Source organism: Lynx canadensis, chromosome B2 (genome assembly GCF_007474595.2).
Source record: "Lynx canadensis isolate LIC74 chromosome B2, mLynCan4.pri.v2, whole genome shotgun sequence".
NCBI lineage: Eukaryota > Metazoa > Chordata > Mammalia > Carnivora > Felidae > Lynx > Lynx canadensis.
Window position 1 is genome coordinate 9,093,920 of NC_044307.1, and position 22,948 is coordinate 9,116,867.

The 22,948-nt window shown below is 47.8% G+C and overlaps 1 protein-coding gene across 3 annotated transcripts in view; it reads left to right on the forward strand.

Moving 5' to 3' along the window:
* The first annotated feature begins 4,215 nt into the window (after nucleotides 1–4,215).
* Nucleotides 4,216–22,948, forward strand: part of MBOAT1 (membrane bound O-acyltransferase domain containing 1) — a 104,622-nt gene continuing 85,889 nt past the window's right edge. For 2 of the 3 annotated variants that reach the window (XM_030314755.1, XM_030314757.1), the window contains exon 1: nucleotides 4,216–4,967. In XM_030314755.1, the coding sequence (XP_030170615.1) occupies nucleotides 4,231–4,967 (737 nt within the window). In that variant the 5' untranslated portion in view covers nucleotides 4,216–4,230. The remainder of the gene's footprint in view (nucleotides 4,968–22,948) is intronic. The other variant, XM_030314756.1, reaches the window with a different exon arrangement.

The window sequence follows — 22,948 nt, forward strand, 5'->3', positions numbered from 1 at the left end:
TCCAGCCACTGGGCTAGGTCCTACCTGGCATTTAGTTATTTATTCATTCATTCATTCATTCATTCATTTATGTATTTATGTATGTATGTATTTATTTATTTATTACTGCAGCCAACCAGAGAATCCTGACAGCATTACCATAACCAGATAGCCTCAAGTATTGTCTTCAATCACACTTTATTATTCTTAGAACACTTCTTTGGCAGGAGTATTTGGAACATAGCCAAAGAAGCAGGAAATAAGGGGGGGGAGGAAGACTTTGAATATCCAAGATAGACAGTATGGGTTTACTTAAAATTGAAATACTTCACTTCTTCAAGAACTCCTTTGGCACTCAGCCAAAGCCTCGTGAAGGCGATCTATGGAGTTCACAAGATCACAGGAGAATCAAAATGGCAGGTTGAGGCAGCGACAACCAGAATATGAGAGCAGAAGAGAAGACTGAAAAACTAGAAAGTAGACACAATAATTGAGAAAGTTTACTTCTTTGGGTATAATGTAGGACAAGGACAAACCCTTGATGGCGTCAGGGGACTCAGAGACATTGCTGCATTTTGGAATGGGTTCTTATTCACCGTAATGCCCGACTCACCAATAAAAATTCAGTTGTGATCACTAAGTCCACTTAAGTATGCAGGGATGCATTTGGGGAAGCTCTCATTCCCAAAAGACTAAAGTTAAAAATAAAATGTCAGCTCGTAAAAGGGAAGCTTCAGCTGAGAAGAGTTAATCAGTTTGTTAATTAATCTGTGCCTCCTCTAGGTTTTAGGCTCCAGTCCTGACATTTAGAAGTTGTACAAAATCATGTTTATAAATATCGTTCTGAGTATTTTTAGCTGATGGAGTTTTGTCAGCAGGCTTTATTTCTGCATTCAGTTATCAGTGACTAATTTCTTTTTTTTTAAGTTTTATTTATTTATTTTGAGGGAGAGAGAGAGAGAGAGCAGGGGGAGGGGCAGAGAGAGGGAGAGAGAGAATCCCAAGCAGGCTCTGTGCTGTCAGTGCAGAGCCTGATGCGGGGCTTGAACTCATGAACCATGAGATCGTGACCCTCGCTGAAATCAAGAGTGGATGCTTAACCGACTGAGCCACCCAGGTGCCTCATGAGGACTGTTTGAATTCAGTTTTGTTGTTTGAGAAGCATTGGTTGGTTCTGGCCACTCATGTGACTGGTCTTGAGTTTCTATCAGTCCATAGTATCACGCTGCCTTCCTGAAACATGCCAGAAAGATTTCCAGGTCTTTTTGTCTGGCCTTCACAATTTGAGCATGGCTCTGTATGGGAGATTAAACAAGTGATCTCGACATCGAGACTCATTCTTCTGCAGACAGAAAACAGGCAAGGCTGACTGCCTGTAGCACCACCCCTGCCATCTCATTTTTGAACAGTAAACGTAATTTCTGTCCACAGGAATGACAGGCCCGTGTCACATGTGTGGGCGGGCCTCTTGATAGAGAAATGCTTTGTTTTAGAGAAGGCAATGTGGATAATGACTGAAAGCCCAGGTTCTGGATCAGATAGATTTTTTTTTTTTTTTTTTTTTTGGCTTAACCTCCCTTAACACAAATATGATGCTTAACTTTCTAAACTCCAGTTTTCTCGGGGCACCTGGGTGGCTCTGTCAGTTAAGCGTCTGACGCTGACTCAGGTCATGATCTCGCAGCCCATGAATTCAAGCCCCACATTGGGCTCTGTGCTGACAGCTCGGAGGCTGGAGCCTGCTTTGGATTCTGGGTCTCCCTCTCTCTCTGCCCCTCCCCTGCTCACACCCTCTCTCTCTCTCTCTCTCTCCCAAAAAATAAATATTAAAGAAAAATAAACTCCAGTTTTCTCCTCTGTAAAATATTGATTATAGTAACTGCCACTTGGGCTATTGTCACTGATAAATGAAACAACTTTTGTAAAGTTGTAGCTAATATATCAAATAATAATTATTACAAATCTACAGTTGACAGAGGATGTGAACAGAGACAAATGGGAAGGAAAGGGGAGTGACGTGTCTATGGTGAATCTCTCATACGTCTTAGAATTATAGTCCATTCTTTAGTAGCCTGTTTGATTAATCAATCATGGAGCTATTCCATTCTCTTGATATTGCACCTGATCGTTCTTTTAGCATTAATTGTACTACAATATCACTAGAATAGAACTGTTAAGATTTAAGTCCTGTAACATTTTGTTTTCAAGATCTGAGCATAGTTACTGCATTTTTAAGGGAAAATTTTAGACTAGATTATAACCTGTGTTTTGCTGAGCACGAGAAAATCTGTAGATGGCTACTCTTGTCATTTTATTTTAATTTTTTTTTTTAATTTTTTTTTTTCAACGTTTATTTATTTTTGGGACAGAGAGAGACAGAGCATGAACGGGCGAGGGGCAGAGAGAGAGGGAGACACAGAATCAGGAACAGGCTCCAGGCTCTGAGCCATCAGCCCAGAGCCTGACGTGGGGCTCGAACTCACGGACCGCGAGATCGTGACCTGGCTGAAGTCGGACGCTTAACCGACTGCGCCACCCAGGCGCCCCTATTTTAATTTTTTATTAAAATTTTTAAATTTTATTTATTTTTGAGAGAGACAGAGTGTGAGCGGGGGAGGGGCAGAGAGAGGGAGACACAGAATCCGAAGCAGGCTCCAGGCTCTGAGCTGTCAGCACAGAGCCCAACGTGGGGCTCGAACTCACAGACTGTGAGATCATGACCTGAGCCGAAGTCGGCTGCTTAACCGACTGAGCCACCCCAGCGCCCCTACTCTTCTTTTTAAATCTATGCCAGTGCAAAGACCCATTTTCTGAACTTGAGGAGCATGGATTTGTTTGTAGAAGATTATGAGTGGTCTGAGTACTCGCTTCATAAATACCACCCAAACTGGCCTCGTCTTCCTTCCTGGGAGTTCACATCTAAGTATTGATTTTATTGATTTTACTTTATTTTTATTTTTTAAACAGGCTTCCACGGCCCTTCTGCCCTCAACCACCTCCCTTAGGCTGTCATCCTGCTCAGGGTAAGAGGAACACAGCTTCAGTTCTGGTCAGTTTCCAGAACCGTGTGATATCCGTTGAACCTGTCTAGCCTGGTGCCTCTGTGAGTGTGAATGTGGGTGTGGTGTGAATAAAGCAGAGATTGTCATCTGCTGTTAGTGACCTCCTATAACATCTCCGTGGGGCAGGGGAGTGGAGGTAGAGACTTTTTTTTTTTTTTTTTTTTTTCCCACCCCTGGATGGGGGATCATAGGTTGAGAAACTCTGGCCTGGCATTACAAAGTTTGGGGCGGCTCTTTGGTGATTAAACCCCTGGAGAACGCAAGCGTGAGGGCTGAGCTGGGGAGAAGTTGTTACCAGTGTCTGTCAGGCAGGCCTGCGGGTGAGTTTGAAGATGGAGGCCACATTGACAACAATATTACGTCTGCCTGAACGTCCCTGCCCGCCCGTTTGGATTCTCCTTGGCTCAGTAACAACTCCCAGGTAAACTGCTGATGCAAAAGTTTGGGCTTGGTTTCCCCGTGTATCCTGGGGGTCCGCATCAGCTCCCTTTTCCCTGGCTTTATTAATGCCCATCAGCTCAGAGCACCGCTTTCCTGTAAAGCTTGCTTCATCAGCTGGCTTTTCGGACTCTCCAAACCGATTAATCAACTGAAACCATTCTCTGAGTGCCCGTGATACGTTTGGCCTCCCTCTGGGGACGGAGACGAAGTGTCTCCCTTTTGACAACACGTGCGTGAGGGGCGCCTGGGTGGCGCAGTCGGTTAAGCGTCCGACTTCAGCCAGGTCACGATCTCACGGTCCGCGAGTTCGAGCCCCGCGTCGGGCTCTGGGCTGATGGCTCAGAGCCTGGAGCCTGTTTCCGATTCTGTGTCTCCCTCTCTCTCTGCCCCTCCCCCGTTCATGCTCTGTCTCTCTCTGTCCCAAAAATAAATAAACCTGGAGAACACGTGCGTGAAAACGTGTATCAGAATGCACTAACGTAGCAGAAGCACCGCTTCTTACAGAGGTAAAAGAACTCCCAAGCCAAAGGGATGGGGGGAAAGGATCCCTCCATTTGCTGATGTGACACGGCTCGGGGTCTCGCGCAGAGGAACGCGAAGAGAGGGAGCCTGGGTTCCGGGGCGCTGGTTTGCAGCCCGGTGGGGGGGGGGGCGGGGGGTGGTGTCTCCTTGGGCCTCCAGCCCCTAGCAGATTAACCCTTTGCAGCAAGGACTGCGAGCGAGAAGGCTCCAAAGGAAAGCGCAGGAAATGTTAGCCAGCGCGCGGACGGGGAGGGGGGCGGGGAGGAAGCCGAGACGGCAGCGAGACCAAAACAGGGTGGGGCGCGCGGGGCGCTCCCCGGGGAGAGGCGCCCGCCCGGGTGGCCGGGATGGAGATCTCTGCGGGGCGCGGGGAGGCAGGCCGGCGAGCTCGGGAGAAGGAAGCGGACGGGCGCCTCCCGCCCCCGGGGCTGCCCGCCAGCGGCCGCAGGGCAGGGCGGCGGCGCCCGCCGGCGTCGCTCTCCCTCGCCCGGGCCGGCCCGGGCTCTGGCCCGGTGGGCGGGCCGGGCGGCGCTCGGGGCCGCGCTCCGCTTCCCCACTTTCCCTCCGTCCCTCCCTCCTCCCGGGGCCGTCCCGGGCGGCCGGGCCAATGAGCGCCGAGAGGAGGGCAGCGGGAAGCGGAGCGCGCCCGGCGCGGCCCTCCCACCGCGCCCCGGGGCCGCCGCGCCAACGCCGAGGTTGCGCCCCGGGAGTTCGCGCGGCCCCCGGCCTGGTGGCTCGGTCCCCGCGGGCGAGGCGGCCGTGCGCGCGCGCGCGCCTGGGGCAGCGGCCCGCGAGCGCTCGGGCTGCGGGACGGGGAGCGGGGTGGCGCGGGCCGGGGCCGGGGCAGCCGCCTCCCGAAGATGCAGGATGGCAGCGGAGCCGCCGTCCAGCCTCTCGTACCGCACCACGGGCTCCACCTGCCTGCACCCGCTCAGCGAGCTCCTGGGCATCCCGCTGGACCAGGTAACGGGCGGCCGGGGCGTGGGCGCAGCGAGGGACCCTCCTCCCGGGCCACCGCGGGGGGTGCGGGCTGCGGGCACGCGTTAGCCACCGACGGTCCTCCCCCCCACCCCCCAGCCCCTATAGCAGATTTCACAGCCACAGACTCGGCAGGTGGGCTTTTTTACTGACAACGTTTTTGTCCTCGAAGTGTGAAAAAAATCGGTATACCCTGAAAGACGGGTTCAAATGCTACATATATTTTTTCTTCTTGAGGTTTTGGGTTGCCTCGTTTCCTGTCACGAAGTTCTAAGGTATTCTGATAAATGAATCAGGTGTTTGTTTTGTTGTTGTTTTTTTTTTTTCCATCCGTGTAGTCGAGGCTTGATTATTTTTAATTTAGATTTCTGTCCTTAAAAGATAAGCCGATCGATTGGTCTGTTTCTGCAGCCTGTTGCTTGAACAGACACCTGGGTTTTAGACTTGGGTGGTGAGACTTGCCTGATCAGAGGGACAGTTATTTTGTGCCAGGTGTGATGTCCATCGGAAAGGGAGGAGTTACACAAGGTTGCCATGGTTTCCCAAGGGGCTCCAGTTTATCCAGTGGGTTCATTCTTGAGGTTCTAGGCTCCCGAGTGAGTTAGGATAGTGGGAGAAGGGAGGCTCAGAGAAGTTACTTGGACTGTCCAGGAACTGTCTGCTACCGTTAAAACTGAAAATGGCAATAAAGAACAATATAATTCCTGGTAGGAAATCTGCCTGAGGGTTGAGGCTGCCTTACTCATTTTCTTGTGTCTGCAGGTGCTGCAGGCTAGATCTGCCGTGTCTTTCGTGGAGAGTCAGTAAATATATGTTGATTTAAGTGGAATGAAGTGTGTTGGGGGACCGCCCATTCACCTCTGTTTAGTTTCATACCGAGGTTTGCCCCAGGTTTCTTCCTCTGCTTTTCACTACTGATCTTTTTTTTTTTTCCTTTCTTCTTTTTTTTTTTTTCTTCTTCAAACGGGAGTATACCTGCTGCCCTCTCCACTCACATTCCTTCTGCAATGAGGAAGTGAGACCTGGACATTTGCCTTATTCACATACTGTTTACTGAGCCACCCTTCTACCTGGCTGCCTCCAAAGATCTGATTCAGAGCTCCACCTCCTGTGGCCATTTGCCTTCTCATCAGTTGCAAAATCCAGAAAGTTAACAAATCGGGGGCGGTATTAGATGCTAACTTGTGCTTTTGTAAATCAGTCTTGGATTTGTAATGAAGATGGGAGAGTCCCAGGGACTTAGGCAAAGGCAGAGATACTAACAGATTCTTTTGCCCTGAAACTGCTATATAACTCATAGCTGACTTTCCTTAAGCGGAATGTGTTTTGTACTTACCCTTCAGCCCCAGCCCCAACCCCCATCAGAATTTATTTTAGTTGCATTTTCTGTTTTAAGTTATTTGGCATTGCTAGAGAGAGGAATCTGGGGAGCATTTTCGTATGGAAAGGGATAGTTAAGGAACCCTGACAAGTTACGACTGAGAGGTGCCGGTACAATATTAGGTGCTTTTTAACTCATCTGCCTCCATCCCCAGCCTCCTGGGTTTGTCAGAGGAACCCTGTTTTTAATTTATAAACAAGAATAAAAGAGGCTTAAGGATGTTTAAGGCTGGGAGAAGGGGATTTCTGGGATAAATTGAAAAAGAAAAGTGGGCCATGGGCAAGGAAGGACCCCCCCCCCCCCCCCCCCCCGCCCCATGATGTCTTTGATCTTCGGATGGCCCCGCCACCTTCCAGCAGGGTCACATCTGAGTGATTCTTGCTGGAAGAAGTACATATAGGGCAATGCCCCAGCTCACTTATTTAAGGCCTGATGAAAATCGCAAACCATAAATAATGTGGTTTGAGGCTAAGTTGTGGCTTGAGAATTTGGAAGCTTGATGTGTTTTTCTCCCTCACACTTTCTAATGTTTATTTTTTATTTATTTTTAAGAGAGAGCACGAGAGAGAGAGAGAGAGAGAGAGAGAGAGAGAGGGAGTGGGGGAGGGGCAGAGAGCGAGGGAGACCCAGAATCCGAAGCAGGCTCCAGGCCCTGAGCTGTCAGCACTGAGCCCGACGCGGGGCTCGAACTCACGGACTGTGAGATCATGACCTGAGCTGAAGTCCGGGCCTTAACCGACTGAGCCACCCGAGCACCCCTCTCCCTCACCCTTTCAAGGCCTTTTTAAGGTCTTAGATGTCAGACTTGACCTACTCTGCCAGCAGACTTCTTTTGTGAGTGCTTCTGTGACCACTGGCTGGCATTCAGCCTCCTAGAGCTCCAAATGCCCCCATGGGTAAACGGGGAAATGGCAATATGTTCTGCATTCTGGGGGCACCCGGGGGGCTCAGTCAGTTGACTCTGTGACTCTTGAGATCAGCTCAGGTCATGATGTCAGGCCCGTGGGATTGAGCCCCACGTGTTGGGCTCTCTGCTGAGAATGGAGCCTGTTTAGGATTCTCTCTCTCTTTCTCTCTCTCTCTCTCTCTGCCCTTCTCTCCTGCTTGTGCTCTCTCTCTCTCTTTAAAAAAAAAAAAATCTGCATTTTAGAGTGGAGAAAGTTTACACAGATATAAAATGCTCTACATCAGGAAGGTCCTTCATTCACACAGGGTCCTGGCAGGAAACTCAACTCAGTGGGTTGCAGTGGAGACACTTTAATGACCTACATGGAGGGATGTGGGCAGCATTAAGGGACCCACCGGCGGAGGTTCAGGTACTAAGACCTGGATGCAGAAGGGGAAGGGGAAGGGGGAGGATGTGTTGTTACTGTTGCCCAGTGAGAGCTGTATCCACCCCCGCAGGCGGAAGCAGAGAGAGAGAGAGCCTCAGCCTTCCTTCCCTCCACCCACAGTCCTTCCGTCTCTTGCCCATCTCCACAGTGGTCAGATCACATCTAAGGGTGACGGCCTGGGGTGCCTGGGTGAGGCGGTCTGCAGGGGCTCCACTCTGGGCACAGAACTTGGAAGAGAAAGGTAGAGCCAGAGGGGGAGGACAATCCAGGAATAAGAGAATAGTCCTCAGTAAATGTTTGCTTCTGTCCCACCGGAGAGTGACTTCTTATTGGCCTGCAATATGCTAGAGGTGACAAAACATGTCCCTTGTGTTACTTAAATAGCTCCTTATAGGCCACCTGAAGACGTCGACTCTTCCCCCCTCCCCATGTTAGCATTTCATAGCATTTCATGCTTGTATTCGTAATTTCTGCATTGAACGTACATCTGAGAATGTCTTTGGCTTCTGGGTGTCCCTGTGTCAAGTGTTTTATTACTTGCAAAAAACCTAAAATATCTGTTGAGCATTCTACTGTGCGAGTGAAGAACTCATTTTTCATTTGGTTCTTTCATTTATCTGTTCTGTTAACTCCCCAGGGGAGCTTGCGGGCGATCGATCGTGAGGAAACGTCTGTTATTTTAATTTCCAGGGACTTTACTAGTCTGACATCTTCCTAGAGATGTTAAATGTAAAATCATCTTACTTAATTAGAAACAAGTAGAGTACAGAAGAATTCAGATGCAGAGGGTAGGAAATGGATGATGATGTAGGACCCTCCACAGGTGTGTCACAGGTGAGTGTGGGAAAATTGGATTTCTAAAACAGTGGGTCGCTGTGTATAGCAAGTGTGGAGCGCCGACAACTAGTAGGATTATTTAGATATAAAGCTTCACTTGCCTGGGATAAATTAGGTAAGAACTTTTCTTTCTCATTTAGAGTGAATCAGGGAACAAAGGATGAGTATTTGTCTTATTTTTTAAGTCATCTGCTCGTTTCCTTTTCACTTGGTTTTGGTTGTGGAATGTGACCTGATCTGCCTTTAAACTAAGGGTGGCTTTCCTTCCTTCCTTCCTTCCTTCCTTCCTTCCTTCCTTCCTTCCTTCCTTCCTTCCTTTCTTTTCTTTTCTGTTTAAATTTTTAATGTTTATTTATTTTTGAGAGACAGAGAGAGAGACAGAATGTAAGCAGGGGAGCGGCAGAGAGAAAGGGAGACAAAGAATCCGAAGCAGGTTCCAGGCTGTGAGCTGTCAGCACAGAGCCCGATGCGGGGCTTGAACTCACGAATGGTGAGATCATGACCTGAGCCAAAGTCGGACACTTAACCAACTGAACCATTCAGACACCCCTCCTTCTTTCTTCCTTCCTTCCTTCCTTCCTTCCTTCCTTCCTTCCTTCCTTCCTTCCTTCCTTCCTTCCTTTCTTTCTTTTTAAATGGTTATTTATTTATTTTTGAGAGAGAGAAAGAGAGAGAGAGAGAGAAAATTCCAAGCAGACTCAATGCTGTCACCTCCCCCCTCCCCCTGATGTGGGGCTTGAACTCAAGAACCAGAGATCATGACCTGAGCCAAAGTCAGAGTCGGATGCTTAACCAGCTGAGACACCCAGGTGCCCCTAAACTAAACATAACTGTCACAGTTTGTAAGACTGATTTAACCACCATGATGGATGGATATCAATGTTGTTAATTGCGTGATGCATTGGATATCAATGTTGTTAATTGTTAAAACGCCTGTTTTGAAAGGAGTTTTGAAAGCTGAGCAAGAAATGGTTTCCTGACTATAAGGAATTTCCATTCTGGTGGTGGGGAGCTCTGGGGGCCAAGGCTGTTTTTATCGATTGTCCTACCAGACTTTGTATACTTTTGCATAAAGTAGCAATTCTTTGTTGAATTAGAAGTCCTTGCCTGGGTTTCATTCCCCTCCCAAACCCCAACCTAATCAGAAAAAGGGTCAAGGGAAAAATAGACCAGGACATAAGAATCCAGGAAATGATTTTGAGATTAAAGCAGCAAAGGTTTAGGACAATTAACATAAGCTTGTGTTATAGTTTAAAAGGCTGGGTGAATGAAGACCAGCTCTAAAGACCTGGCATTCTTGATGAATGGTGATTCCAGTAGTGAGTTTCGATTATTCCACCGGGGCCTCTGACCGCGAGGTTTCTTTACTTGCCTGGAGCTTTTAGTCACCGGTTGTTTCCCTTGTCCAATCTTGGAAAGCCCAGCCTGCAAGTCTCTTCTTATCTAGATCTTGCCCTTGGTTAAAAGCTCAGCTCACATTCCATAGTCAGTATTAAACCAATTAAATATTTATTTAATGCCGTTAGTGCCTGGTACCTGGCCAGGTGGTACAAATACAAGGCTAAAAAGCATCAAGGCCCCTGTCCTGGAAGGGCTTGCACACCAGTAGAGGAGACAAAGGACCCATGTAAGTATACAAGTACTGTGTACTCACTGACTTGTGCAGGTGCTGACAGAAGTTTGTAGATGGTGCCCTGGTGGAACAGAGAAGGCAAAGCCATAGGAGATGTTGGATTCCTGTAGAAGTTACTATTTACCTTTAACATGGTTTACAACCAAGTGGACAGCAGATCAGCCTTTGTTGGGAGAAGGGTCCTTTGCTTGGCCCACCCCCTCCACACCCCCCACTGATGCCGCCTCCAGGCTGTACCCTTGGGTTTCTGACTTGAACAATCTGCTCTTCACCTTGGGACTTTCCAGTTCATCCCAGCTCAGGATGGGTGTGGGCATATGGCAGGCCAGAGAACGTCAGCCCTGCAGAGTGCTACTTTAGTTTTCTTTTTTGGCCTCAGTAGTTCCTGCAAAGTCAGGTCTGCACTCCCCTTGATACCCCCTTCTTCTGATGTCAAAAATGATTGGCAAACAGGAGGAAAATAATTTGGTTAGACTGCAGACAACAAGTATTGAGTTTCTCCCGTGTTCGCCAAGAATTCCTTGGGGTTTGTTGGGCTGTGATGATTCAAACAGCAATAAAATAGGGCCCATCCTCAAAAATCTTGTTGGGTGAGGCAGGGACACATACGTCAACCGGTGTTGCTCATGTGCAGTGACCTGGACCAACGGTATCAGCCTGGAAACTGGTGAGAAATGTACATTCTCAGGAGCGCCTGGGTGGCTCAGTCCATTGAGCGTCCGACTTTGGCTCGGGATCTCACGGTTCGTGAGTTCGAGCCCCAGGCTTGCTGCTGTCAGTGCAGAGCCTGTTTCGGACCCTCTGTCCGCCTCTCTCTCTCTCTCTGCCCTTCCCCCACTCATGCTGTCTCTGTCTCAAAAATAAACGAGAAAATAAAAAGTAATGTCCATTCTCTGCCTAGTGTCCCCATCTGCTGCTCGGGGGACAGGCACAGCCCTGGGTGGTTTAATGAACCCCCTGGGGCGCTGAGGCACCCCGAAGTCTGAGAACCACTGCTCCGCACGGCACACTGGGATCCCAATTAATCAAGCAGAGTGGAGGGAAAGATCTATTTGCGAGGGGACAAGGCGTGGTTGTCAGAGAGCCTGTGGCAGGTGAGGAGTAGCACGTGTTGGGTCTTGCAGGATGAGGAGGAGTTTAGCAGGCAAAGTGGGAAGAAAGAACACACGCGTAGGTGTGGACGAGTGAAACCGCTCAGTTCTGGGAGCTGAGAACCCGCTGAAGTGGGTTGTGGGCTGCAGTGAGTGGACCGCGGGGTCCAGGCTGGGGAAGAGAGCAGGGGTCACGTCACGAGGCAGCCGATGGGCTCTGGCATGTCTGTACCTCATCCTACAGACTGGAGCTCTGCGGACGTTTTCTATAAAGGGCCACGCGGTCAGTATCTTCGGCCTCAGGCCCTGCAGCCCATCACATCTACTCAGCTCTGCCATTGCATGAAAGTAGAATAAATAACATAATACATAGTGAATCCATAATTGGGTGTGGCTGCATTCTCAGGAAACTTCACTTACGGATACTTGTAAACTGGAGTTTCGAGGGCACCTGGGTGGCTCAGTCGGTTAAGTGTCCAACTTCGGCTCAGGTCACGATGTCCTAGCTCATGAGCCTGAGCCCCATGTCGGGCTCCGTGCTGACAAGTCAGAGCCTGGAGCCTGCTTCGGATTCATTCTCTCTCTCGCTGTCTCTCTCTCTCCCCCCTGTTCTGTCCCCATCTCTCAAAAATTAATAAACGTTTAAAAAAAGTTTTAAATTGGAGTTTTGTATAATTTTTCATGTGTCAGGAAATTTTCTTCTTTTGATTATTTTCAATCCTTAAAAAAGAGAAAAAACGTTTTTTTAGCCGGCAGGCCACACAGAAAACGGGCAGTGGGCTGGGATTGGCCTTGGATTGGATTTTGTAGACCCTTGCTAGAGACGAGTTTTCCATAAAATTTGATGCATGGACATTCTTCAGAATGTACTGACATGTGTGTTTCAGGAATCTGGCCCCAACTGGTGAATCAAATGTTGGGGTGGAGGGGCTCCCCAGGTGATTCTCCGGCCAGCTGAAGCTGGGCACCATCAAAGGGAAGACAGTGACGGACATAAGGTGTGGGAAGATTTTAATTTTGTGGAGCAGGGCAGGAGTCATACGGCCGCAGGTTGCAGGGACGGAGGAGGGCGGGCGTTTGAGGATGGGAGAAGGCGTAGGGTTGTCCTTCTGGGATGTGGAGAAGGGGGTGTGCACGGTCCATTTAACGGGCTGCTGAGTGTAATCGACGGGCTGAAAACCACAAATTTTGAGAGGCATGAGTTTGTGCCAATATGCGATTTTTGTCTTCGAGCAGCTCCTTCTAGGAGCAGAAGTAAAACCGTTGGGCGTTTGCAGAGAGGGTTGCTAGGCAGTTAAGAAGAAGGGGTGTTGAAAGATGCCGACAAGTACTTGGAAGTGATGGGAGAGGGAAGGGACACATCCAGAGTTTTGGAGGGACTGAGGAGTAGGTGCAGAGGAAAGGAGGCGGGTGGGGGCTGGCCTACTGAGTGGAAGATTCCTAGAGAAGCTGTTCGGGGCGGTGATGACAGTCCGGGTGTGGTTGTATGGTAGGGGTGACAGTTGGGTTTAGCCAGCCACCCCCGTGGACTGGGGAGGGGGGGATCTGGCAGACTTCCTCCCAAAGTTTGAAGCAGGTGGACTTGGGACGTGAGCCGGAGGCGGAGGAAAAGGCTGGGCGGTAACTGAGCTCTCTAGGCTGGTAGATTCCGAGAGCATATGGCTAGACCGGAGAGGGTAGACCCACCCTCCTGTCAGGCACTCAGTCAGCTGCTCTGCGTGCATGATCTCACTTCATTTTTTTGTTTGTTTATTTTGAGAGAGAGAGAGACAGCATGCACGCATGTGCGAGCAGGGGAGGGGCAGACAGGGGAGAGAGAATCCCAAGCAGGCTCTGTGCTGCCAGTGCAGGGCCTGACAGGGGGCTCAATCCCACCAACGTGAGATCATGACCAGAGTCGAAATCAGGAGTCAGACGCTTAACCGACTGAGCCTCCCTCCCTCCCGCCCCCCGCCCCCCGCCCGTCCCCGTACCATCTCACTTCATAAAAGGAGGAGTTTGGGCTGAGTCTGGAGGGAGCACAGCTTTTCTAGAAGGATGGTGGAAGAGAAGTGGGCTGAGGCAGCAAAGGGGAGGGGAATTTGGAAAAACAGTGACGCTCCTGTCTCTGCTCACCCGTTGGCACAGTTCTCCACCAAGGCTGGGAGGGAAGGGAGAGAGCTGGGAAGGCAGTGCGGGGTTTGGGGTAGAGCAGAGGGAGGGCTTTGAGGAGGTCGGCAGAGGGAAGGAGGTCTGCATGGGACGATGAGTCACGGAGGAGGAGGAAGTCCGAGCGGCACGTGGCTGCAAGTTGACAAAGGGGAGCTTGGTGGCTGGGCATGGGAATCAGAATGAATGGCAGGGTTCTGGGCAGGGGGCGTGGGCCCCTGGGGTCCCGGAGTCCTGATAAGCCTGTGGCCAGTGACCGACCTTGAACATGGAGTGCAGTGTTTCCTGGGGCTGCACAGCAACGTGGTGGAAAGTTCCTTTGTGGTTCCGAAGAGATTGCTCAACTTGCAGAAACAGTGTGCGAATACCAAGCGATAAGATGTGTTGAGGGCAAGGCTGTGAATTCCATAGAGTCGAGAGGGCAGGGCTGGTGGAGTTGGGGACTGCCCCATGGCGTGGCCCTGCGGGAGCCTGTGCACACAGAGCAGGAGAATGAGCCGTCTCCATCTGGGGGGACTCTGGGTGAGTCCAGGAGGTAGGCTGGCCCGTCTGGAAAATGCTGACTGGTGTCGCAATCTGGTGGCTTAACTTGACAATAATTGAAGAGAGGACAGAGAATGTGCAGGCGTGACCACATACTTCCTGCCATTTTAAGCAGAGGCCCAGTGGGTTCTGGAGCTTTAACCTTTCTGTCATGGAACAAGAGTGGATTCTTCCCAGCTTGGCCTCGGTTTACCTTTCTGGCTTAATGACACCGGCGGCTCTCTATATTGAATGCACGTGCTCTCAGGCCTTCAGTCAGCTGCTCTGCGTACATTATCTCATTTAACGGGTGTGACAGCATTGAAATTTATGCCGCAAGTTTCAATGTAAGCAGTGGGCCTACGGGGCTTGAGTGCCTTGCCGGCAGCCCAGAGGCTGGAAAGGGGCAGAGGCAGGACTTGAGCCCAGGACTGTCTGATTGTTGTGCTTCCAGGAAGTATGGCAGCCACCACTTGCTTCCCTGTGCACCGTGCTGTCATCCCAGGGGACTGTTTATTTCCTATGCCTCAAATGCCGTGTGCCTTTCGCACCTGCCAGCTTCCGCCCACACTCTTCCTTCTCTCTCTGAGCCTCGTCCTGTTCCCGGTTCTCATTTCCTGTTTCATCTCCGCCTGCTCTCCGTAACCTTGGCCTTGCTGTCTCCCTCCGCTCCAGGGGCAAACGGGTCCCTTCGTTTTTTCTGTTTCTCCCCGGGACTTTGCATACCGTATTGCGGGGCTTACCTTACGTCTTAGATATTAATTGGTTTTTCTGCCCTGCCTGACTCTGGGAGGCCGAATAACTGGGTTGGAATGGGGCTGCGGAGATTGGTTAGGGTGTACCTTAATCAAGCGACAAACCCATACGCGCTTGTTCACCCACTGTATTGCATGTGAACCCTTGTAATACAACGTGCTGCGTGCTTCAGGGAGTCCCTGCACGTGCCACTGCCCGGGGGCCACCAGGCCTCTGCAGCAGCCCTGCGAGCTGCCGCCTTAGGACGAGAAGGGGAATGTGCTGGGCTGGGGCCAGATGGGCCCTGCAGAATCTTCCAGGAAGAGGAAGCTGTTTGAGCAAAGTTACTGAGACTCGATTGGAGAAAAGACCAGCATTCTTCGTGGGCAGTGACTGAGGGTGAACCTTCGTCATCTCGGTGTGCTGAGTACAATGCAGGAACTTCATAAATGTTTGTTGAACATGAATTTTATTTACGTTCTTGCATCGGAACGAATGAGTAAATTCAGTGGGACTTGGGAGCCAGCTCTTTTTACCAACTGGTTAGGTCTGTTTGTTATTTGGAACCTGCATTTCAGATTCGTAGGCCTGATATCTGATTGGAAAGTTAATGAAGGGCCCGGTTGCTGATAGTTTGAAATTAGCCTTGGCTTGTTTAAATTCTCCATTCCCAGGTGTATTATGTGGGGTTGAGGTATGCATTCCTTGGGATTATTAATATCAGTTTTGGGCCCGTTTTCTCAGATTTGTGTGGGCAAAATGTGGAAGTTTCCCGCAGCAGCCTACAATCAGGTGTCGTGTGTAAAAGATGCCCTATACCCAAGTGTTTTGCAGCATGGCCTCCGAATTACATTTATAAAGAATGGTTTCTGAAAAAGATTCTAAGGAGAGACAATCTGGAATTATGTTTTGTAGTAGCAACTTGTAAAAGGAATTCAGTATGTGTAATTTAATAACAGAACTTGGTTGTGTGCCTTCCAGAAGCTTTCTATTTTAAGTAAGTCAACCCTTTCAGTAAACAAGATAAAGGAGAAACTTGCTGTGGTCGTATTAATGGCTATTTCTAGCAATTTCGCCAAGGATCAGTGTAATACTCGGTGGGAAAAGTTAACTTCAGGTAGTTTGTACAGCTGAAAAATGTGCTTTATGAAAAGACCTCTGTCCCTTTGGGCTTAAGAAATGTGACCATCTCCCCCACGATGAACTCTTTGACCTCTTTGTAATGTGCTTTCTGGTTCTCCCGAAGACGTGCCCTTGGTGAATCAGATATCCAGTTCCTTGTAACAGTGGGGCTGTGGTTACAACTTCAAGTTGTCAGCGGTTCATCTTGTTCATCTTTTATGCGTTAGTAATCAATCGGACTCCAAATTGGTTTTCAAAGCCCATAACAGCATGAAAGCGGTTTTAAGTGCTGAATTCAGATTTCTGGGCTGATAGTGCTGGGGGTTTCCCAACCATCTTATTCTTACAAAGAGTCCATTCGCAGGCTTGTTTACCAAACACCAGCACAGAACTCAGGTCTAACGTGAGAAAGATCGAGGGAGGGGTAACCTTTGAACAGTTTTTGTCCCCGTGGTTCTAAATTCTGAGGTCAGACAAGTAATTAAAATCACAAAGACTGTAGTTCATCTCCTCCCAGCCCCTGATTTGTCGCATTCATCATTCTGTAGCTCTAATTTGTCAGCAAAGGTTGACAACAGGAGGTTGCTAAGGCCTAGAGGAACTAGATCTAGAGGAACTTTGGCTAAATTCAAAAGTCCTTCTGTGAAATTTCATGAAGTGGTTTCATTATGAATGTCATAGAGTTAAAACTTCTTTTTTTTTTCTTCTGGCATTATGTTTTACCCTGTCTTTGTTTTTATTTAATTTTATTTATTTGTTTAAATTTTAAAAGTTATTTGAAATTAATTTTGTGGCTTTTATGTTACTTCATTTTTAAATTTTTTTAAATGTTGATTTTTAGAGACAGAGAGAGACAGAGCATGAGCGGGGGAGGGGCAGAGGGAGACCCAGAATCCGAAGCACGGTCCAGGCTCTGAGCTGTCAGCACAGAACGCGACGCGGGGCTCGAACCCACGGACTGTGAGATCATGACCTGAGCCGAAGTCGGACGCTTAACCAGTTGAGCCACCTAGGCGCCCCTGTGGTTTTTATATTGTAAAAGTGCAGTAAAAGAAATTAGTTTTCTGCCTAGGTAGCTTATATGCTTAGTATCAAAAGCACAAGGCAGAAAAGAGGATATAGTGAAGGGTCCCTTCCCACACTCCCCCTGCCCCTCACTTTGCAGCTGCCCAGATCGCCTCCCCACTGGAAGCCAGTGACGTCCTTTCAGAGATGGGCTGTGCATACGTGTGTGCAGAATCTCTGTCTGTTTTTCTGAGAGTAGACAGTTCTTCCACTCCTTGCCTTTTTTTTTTTTAACTCAGTGTCTCCTAGGAGTGATTCGTATCTGTATATTCAGAGCTCCTGTGACATTCGACTTGCTTTCGGCCTTTTCTGAGAGTTCTGTTTCTGTTTCCAGGAACTGCCTTGCCCCTTAGCAAGAGCATGGGGTGCCAGTCATGGTGGGAGAGGAGGTCGGGGACGGGGCTTCCCACGCTGGCGCCCCCTCCTATGTTCTCATTCCCGAGGACTGCGGTATTAAACAGCACACATTCAACTGGGTAAACTTAAAGATCAAATTGGCTTTATGCAGCCTTTCATGAGTTGGGCAGCACCCCATTTAGCAATTGGAAGGAGCTCCGACAAGCCGTAGAAAAGGAAAAAATTTTTAAGTGTTTACGTATTTATTTTGAGAGAGAGAGAGGAGAGAGAGAGGGAGGGAGAGAAAGAATCCCAAGCAGGCTGTGCACCTGCTTGGGATTGACAGGGGGCTTGACACCGTGAACTGTGAGATTATGACCTGAGCTGATATCAAGAGTCACGCAACTGGCTACCCAGGGGAAGACTTTTAAATGCAAAAAGGGTGCGGAAAAAGGAAATTATTAGCAAAGAATGCATTGTTCCAGGCAAGGTCCCCTTCCTAAGGGGACTTGAACAGTCTCTCTGGTGGGATTATTGCATTGGTGCTGACCAGGTAATTCTGAGCTGATTAGTTAAAGCTTATATTCCTGGGGGCGGGGGGCGCTTGGGTGGCTCAGTCGGCTAAGTACCTGACTTAATTTCAGCTCAGGTCATGATCTCATGGTTCATGAGTTCAAGCCCCATGAGTTCGAGCCTCGAGTTGGGGTCTGTGCTGATAGTGCGGAACCTGCTTGGGATTCTCACTCTCCCTCTCTCTCTGCTCCTCCCCTGCTTGCTCTCTTTCTCTCTTTCTTGAAATAAATAAATAAACTTAAAAAATTTTTTTGCATTCCTGGGTAATCAAAACTACAGCTAGGCTAGGTATTAAGTCTTTGCCGATTGGGGCTTAGCATAAATGACTCCCAATTTGGGTCTGCTCTCTTCTGCTTAACAATGGGGAGCACCGAGGTCCCCTTCCAGTAGCACACATGGTGGGGAGAGAAATTGGGGTTTGTTTCCAGTTTCCCCTCACATGGAGAGAAATCCACTCTGGACTGAGGTATAAGAATATTAAAGACCCCTGCAATCCTCAAGTCCCAGGGATGAAAATGGCTCTGTCTCTAACTGGTGTCAGCTGTACCTCATCAGAACTCTTGGTATGCCCATCTGCTGAAAACCTGTTCAGCCCTAAAATTCTGTTTTTCCAGAATCTTCAATAATAGCAAGGAAGGCTTGTTTTTTGTTTTTTAAAATTTTTTATTAAAAAAAATTTTTTTAAATGTTTATTTATTTTTGAAAGAGAGACAGACAGAGTGCAAGTGGGGGAGGGGTAGGGAGAGAGAGCGACGCAGGATCTGAAGCCGGCCCCAGGCTCTGAGCTGTCGGTACAGGGCCCGACACGGGGCTCGAACTCATGAACGGTGAGATCGTGACCTGAGCTGAAGTCAGACACTCAGCTGAGTGAGCCACCCAGGTGCCCTGTAAAGAAACACTTTTTGAAGATAAAGCCCGCAAACCAAGACTCTTTATTTTCCACTTTTTGGTGGCTGTAGGTAATAGGATTCTACATGTATATTTTACTTTTTTATTTCTGCAAATGTAATGTGTGCCTTTTGGTGAATGTTGGCTGAATTGAGTTAGCCTTTGGGGTTCTGGAATCATCTCTCTTCTTTCATCTGTTGAGGTGGAGGAAATTTTCTATGACTTTCAGAGTCCTTCTAGCTGGACTAAGAATGAAATTGACATGAGACAGATTAACGGGAGAAAATCAAATCTAATAGCATATGTGTGAGGAATCCGCACAGACATGAAAATTCCGAAGACACTCAGGCCACATAAAGCTTATTTTGTGACCTCCTGAGCTAAGGAGAGGGGTAAGGTCTGGAGATACAAAGGGGAGGATGACCGTTAGCAGGAAGGTGAGGAGATGTTTAGAAAACAAAGGTTGTCCTGCTATGCAAATAAATTTCTTCAGTAAAGAGGAATCTCTGTTCATAGCTCTCTTTCTGGTACTAGCTGTCTTTTCCGATGTAAATTTACACAGTGGAGGGGGAGGGAAGGAGATTTTTCTGCATCTGCAGTTTGGATTGCTTTTAAGTCAAAACAGTCTTTATGCCAAAGTGGCCCCATCTTGGGGTGGCCTGACCCTGACCACTGCACCCCTTTTTTTAGTGTAAAATCAGAATTTAGGAATTGGGGTGCTTTACTCTAGAAAAAAGATCATGTAAAGTAGCGTGGCTATTTCTTGTCTACTAGGGCTTGTTGAGCTGTTTTTCTTCCCTTCTCCATTCTTCTCCAAACAATGCGTGTTCATTTGCCTGCAGATTATTTAACGGAAGGGGAGAAAACCAACATTTCTATGAAACTATATTCTGAGAGTCCGTTTATGTGGAGGAAAGGACAAAATGATTTTTAATTTTTTGTTTTTAATGTAATGGTGGAGTTTACAAAAGAGTATAGTGGTAGACTATTTCACATTTATTTTTGTAATCTCAGCCTCATTGAGCTAACATTTACCTCAGTTTTATAGTTCGCTTTACTAAGCTGCAAAACTGAAGTTGACTTACGTGGTGTTTATCTTTCTACTGAAGCATTTAGAGCATCTTTAGACATATCTTTATCTGATTGCCAGTTCTGCTATCTTAGGTTAAAGGAAGGGCAGAATGTGGCCGTAAACTAAAAATCATCTCCTCAGGATTTAGGTTGGGGCTCAGTTTCTTCATACCAACGAATGAGGAATTATGAGTGTGCCCCTTTGAGAGCTGAAACCGCGGAGAGAATTTTAAGGCAGGTAGTAGGCTATGAAACTATTTCGAAACTGACCCCTTATAAGTTTGCATGAGAGCTGGAAAGCCAGATCTTGTGTACTTGGCAGCCTTGAAACTTTTATTAGACTAATGCGTGTCTAGCTTTGGTCCTCTGTTGCAGTTTCCAGAAGAATTGGAGAAGGTAGAAAAGAGCAACGAAAATGGTTCTAAGAACAATTGAACTTGACAATTACGTGAAGTTGGCTACACAGAAGGAAATAACCTCAGGTGAAAAAGTGACTAAGGATAGCCAAAGCCACAGATCATGGAGAGCCATCAGTGAAGACCTTAAAATGCAGGGTAGGTGACCATAAGTGGGGTGTACCACTAACGCACCTCGTTTCCCCACAAAGGCCTTGAATGTGGTGGCCTTTGTTGGATTATTTTGTAATCGGCCCTCATAAACTCAAGTGAAAGGTACCAAGGTCTTAGCAGTATTTTAAGAAAAGACTTGCACATCTTTTAAAGATGGCCCTTTGCGTCGTAATAGATGGGTCACATTCTTTGGTAATTAAAAAAAAAAAAAAAACTTACCGTTTTGGAATAATTTTAGATTTATAGAAAAGTTGTAACGATAGCACAGGGCGTTTTTATGTATGCCTCACCCAGTTTTCCCCAGCGTCAACATTGTACGTGGTACATCTGTCAAAATGACAAAAAGCCAACACGAATATATAACTATTAAATAAATTCCAGAGTTTTTGAATTTCACCAAATTTTCCATTCACGCGCTCTTTTTATTCCAGGGTCCTGTACCTTACAGTTCACTCATTTAAAGTATACGGTTCAAAATGTTTTTTGGTATAGTCACAGAGTTGTGTAACCATTGTCACAAGCTAATTTTGGAACATTTCTGTCCCCCACCCCAGAGAAAGGCCCATGTCATTATTAGTTCCTGTTTCTTCCTAAATCCTGCCTCTCCGTGTCTGCCCCTCCCAGTCCCTGGCAACCCCTAACCTACATTCTCTCTCTACAGACTGACCTATCCTGGCTGTTTCCTGTAAATGCAGTCATATAATATGTGTCTTTGTGATTGGCTTCTTCACTTTTCAAGGGTCTTTGGTGATTTTTGATTGGGTGCTCATGCGTCGTTGCCCTGTTGTACTTTAACTGTGGGAATGTTTTGAGACCCGGATTTAAAGCGCAGCCCTTTTAAAAAACATTTGGGTTCCCCTTCTGCCGGGACACCTGGGAGTATTCCCAATCCAGGCTCACTTAAATTGTACTTTCTGCTTTGGACTTTTTTTTTTTTTTGGGCCATACAGGGCATGTAAATTTAGGCCTCCAAACTCTCATTGTCAGGGGAGTCTTTGCACGTTTCGGCTCTCCACCGAGAGTCGCGCCCCTATGAACACACACCCCACTGTCTCGGCTGTGGGGAGGGCGGTTTTCCCTCGTTAGCCGTTGCCTTTCAGGACTTGCGGAGCAGTCCTGACTTCAAGACGCGTCTTCACCTTTTGCCGAGTCTCCAGTTCTTCCTCCCGTCTCTCCGTTCTCAGCCTGCCTGCCTGGTCTGTGGTGCCCAAGCTCTGGACTGTCTGGAGCACATGCCGGATATCCTACACGTCTGATTTCTGCTTTCTTGCATTTCTGGCTTCTGAGGAATTTTCCCACCAGTTCAGCTGTGCATGAAAATGATCAAGCGTGGCAATATGAGCTCATGTTTAGCTTAACAAATATAGATGGCTGCACGTAGGAGTATTTATAGATGTGTGTATATTCCAGAGTTAGCGTATACACATAGTTCCTTGCGCTTTCAGCTGAAAGGGTCTGCAGGCAGTGACACTCCATTAGCGGTGAGGACACCTGTACCCACATGTTGGTTTCTGGTACTTTTCTCCAAAACCAGAATAAAAGCTCGTGGTGAGAATGTGTCAAATTGACATAGGAGCCCACTGAAAGAGGTCCGAATGACTAGAGGTGGAAAGATTTGAGCAACAAAGTAAAGAAGACTTAAATTGTAGGAGTATCAAGAAGTAGAAATTATAGGTCTATCATCTATCGATGATAAGCCAAAGTATAGAATGAGCATCAGTGAGTTCCTACTGATATAAAATAATTGAATAAGTGAATACATGGGGGAAAATAGACAAATCTCCTTGCAGAAGAATTCTTCCTTGCGGAAGAATTCCAGATGATACTGGTGGTGTAACTTTCCACTCTGCAAGTGTGGGCTGTGCGTTGTGACTTCCTTCCAAAAGGATGGTGTAGAAAGGGAAGGTGGGGCAGAGTAAATGTACAGTGCAGGAACCTAACAAACATGACCTCAGCCATGTGACAAAGGTCAGGATCCACAGTGATAATTATAGTGGTAGTATGTTCCCCTTAATACGGTGTGGGGAAAGTGACACTTTATTTCTGCGATCTTCCTTTCCAAAACCCATAACCCTCTTCTAATTATGAGAAAAACCTCAGACAAACATGAGTTGGGGGAGTTCACAAAATACCAGACTAGTACTCCTCAAAGTGTCAAGGTCATCAAAAACAAGGAAAGTTTGAGAAACTGTCATAACCAAGAGGAGCCTAAGGAGACGTGACAATGAAATGTCATGTGGTTTCCTGGATGGGATCCTGGGACAGAAAACGAGCATTACGTAAAAACTAAAGGAATCTGAATGAAGTATGTATTTTAGTTAATACTGGTGTATCAGCATTGGTTCGTTAACTGTGGCAAATTGCCATACGATGTAAGATGTAAGGGGAAACGGCGGGGTGTGTGGGATCTCTCTGTACTGTCTTTGTAATTTTGTGTAAATCTAAAACTGTTCTAAAAAAATAAGGTCTATTTAAAAACTGATGCTTTTTTTTCGGGGTGCCTGGGTAGCTCAGTCAGTCGGGCATCCAGCTTCAGCTCAGGTCACGATTTCGTGATTTGTGGGTTCAAGCCCCACGTTGGGCTCACTACTATCAGCCTTGAAGCTGTCAGCGTAGAGCCCGCTTCAGATCCTCTGTCCCCCGCTCTCTGTGCCCCTCCCC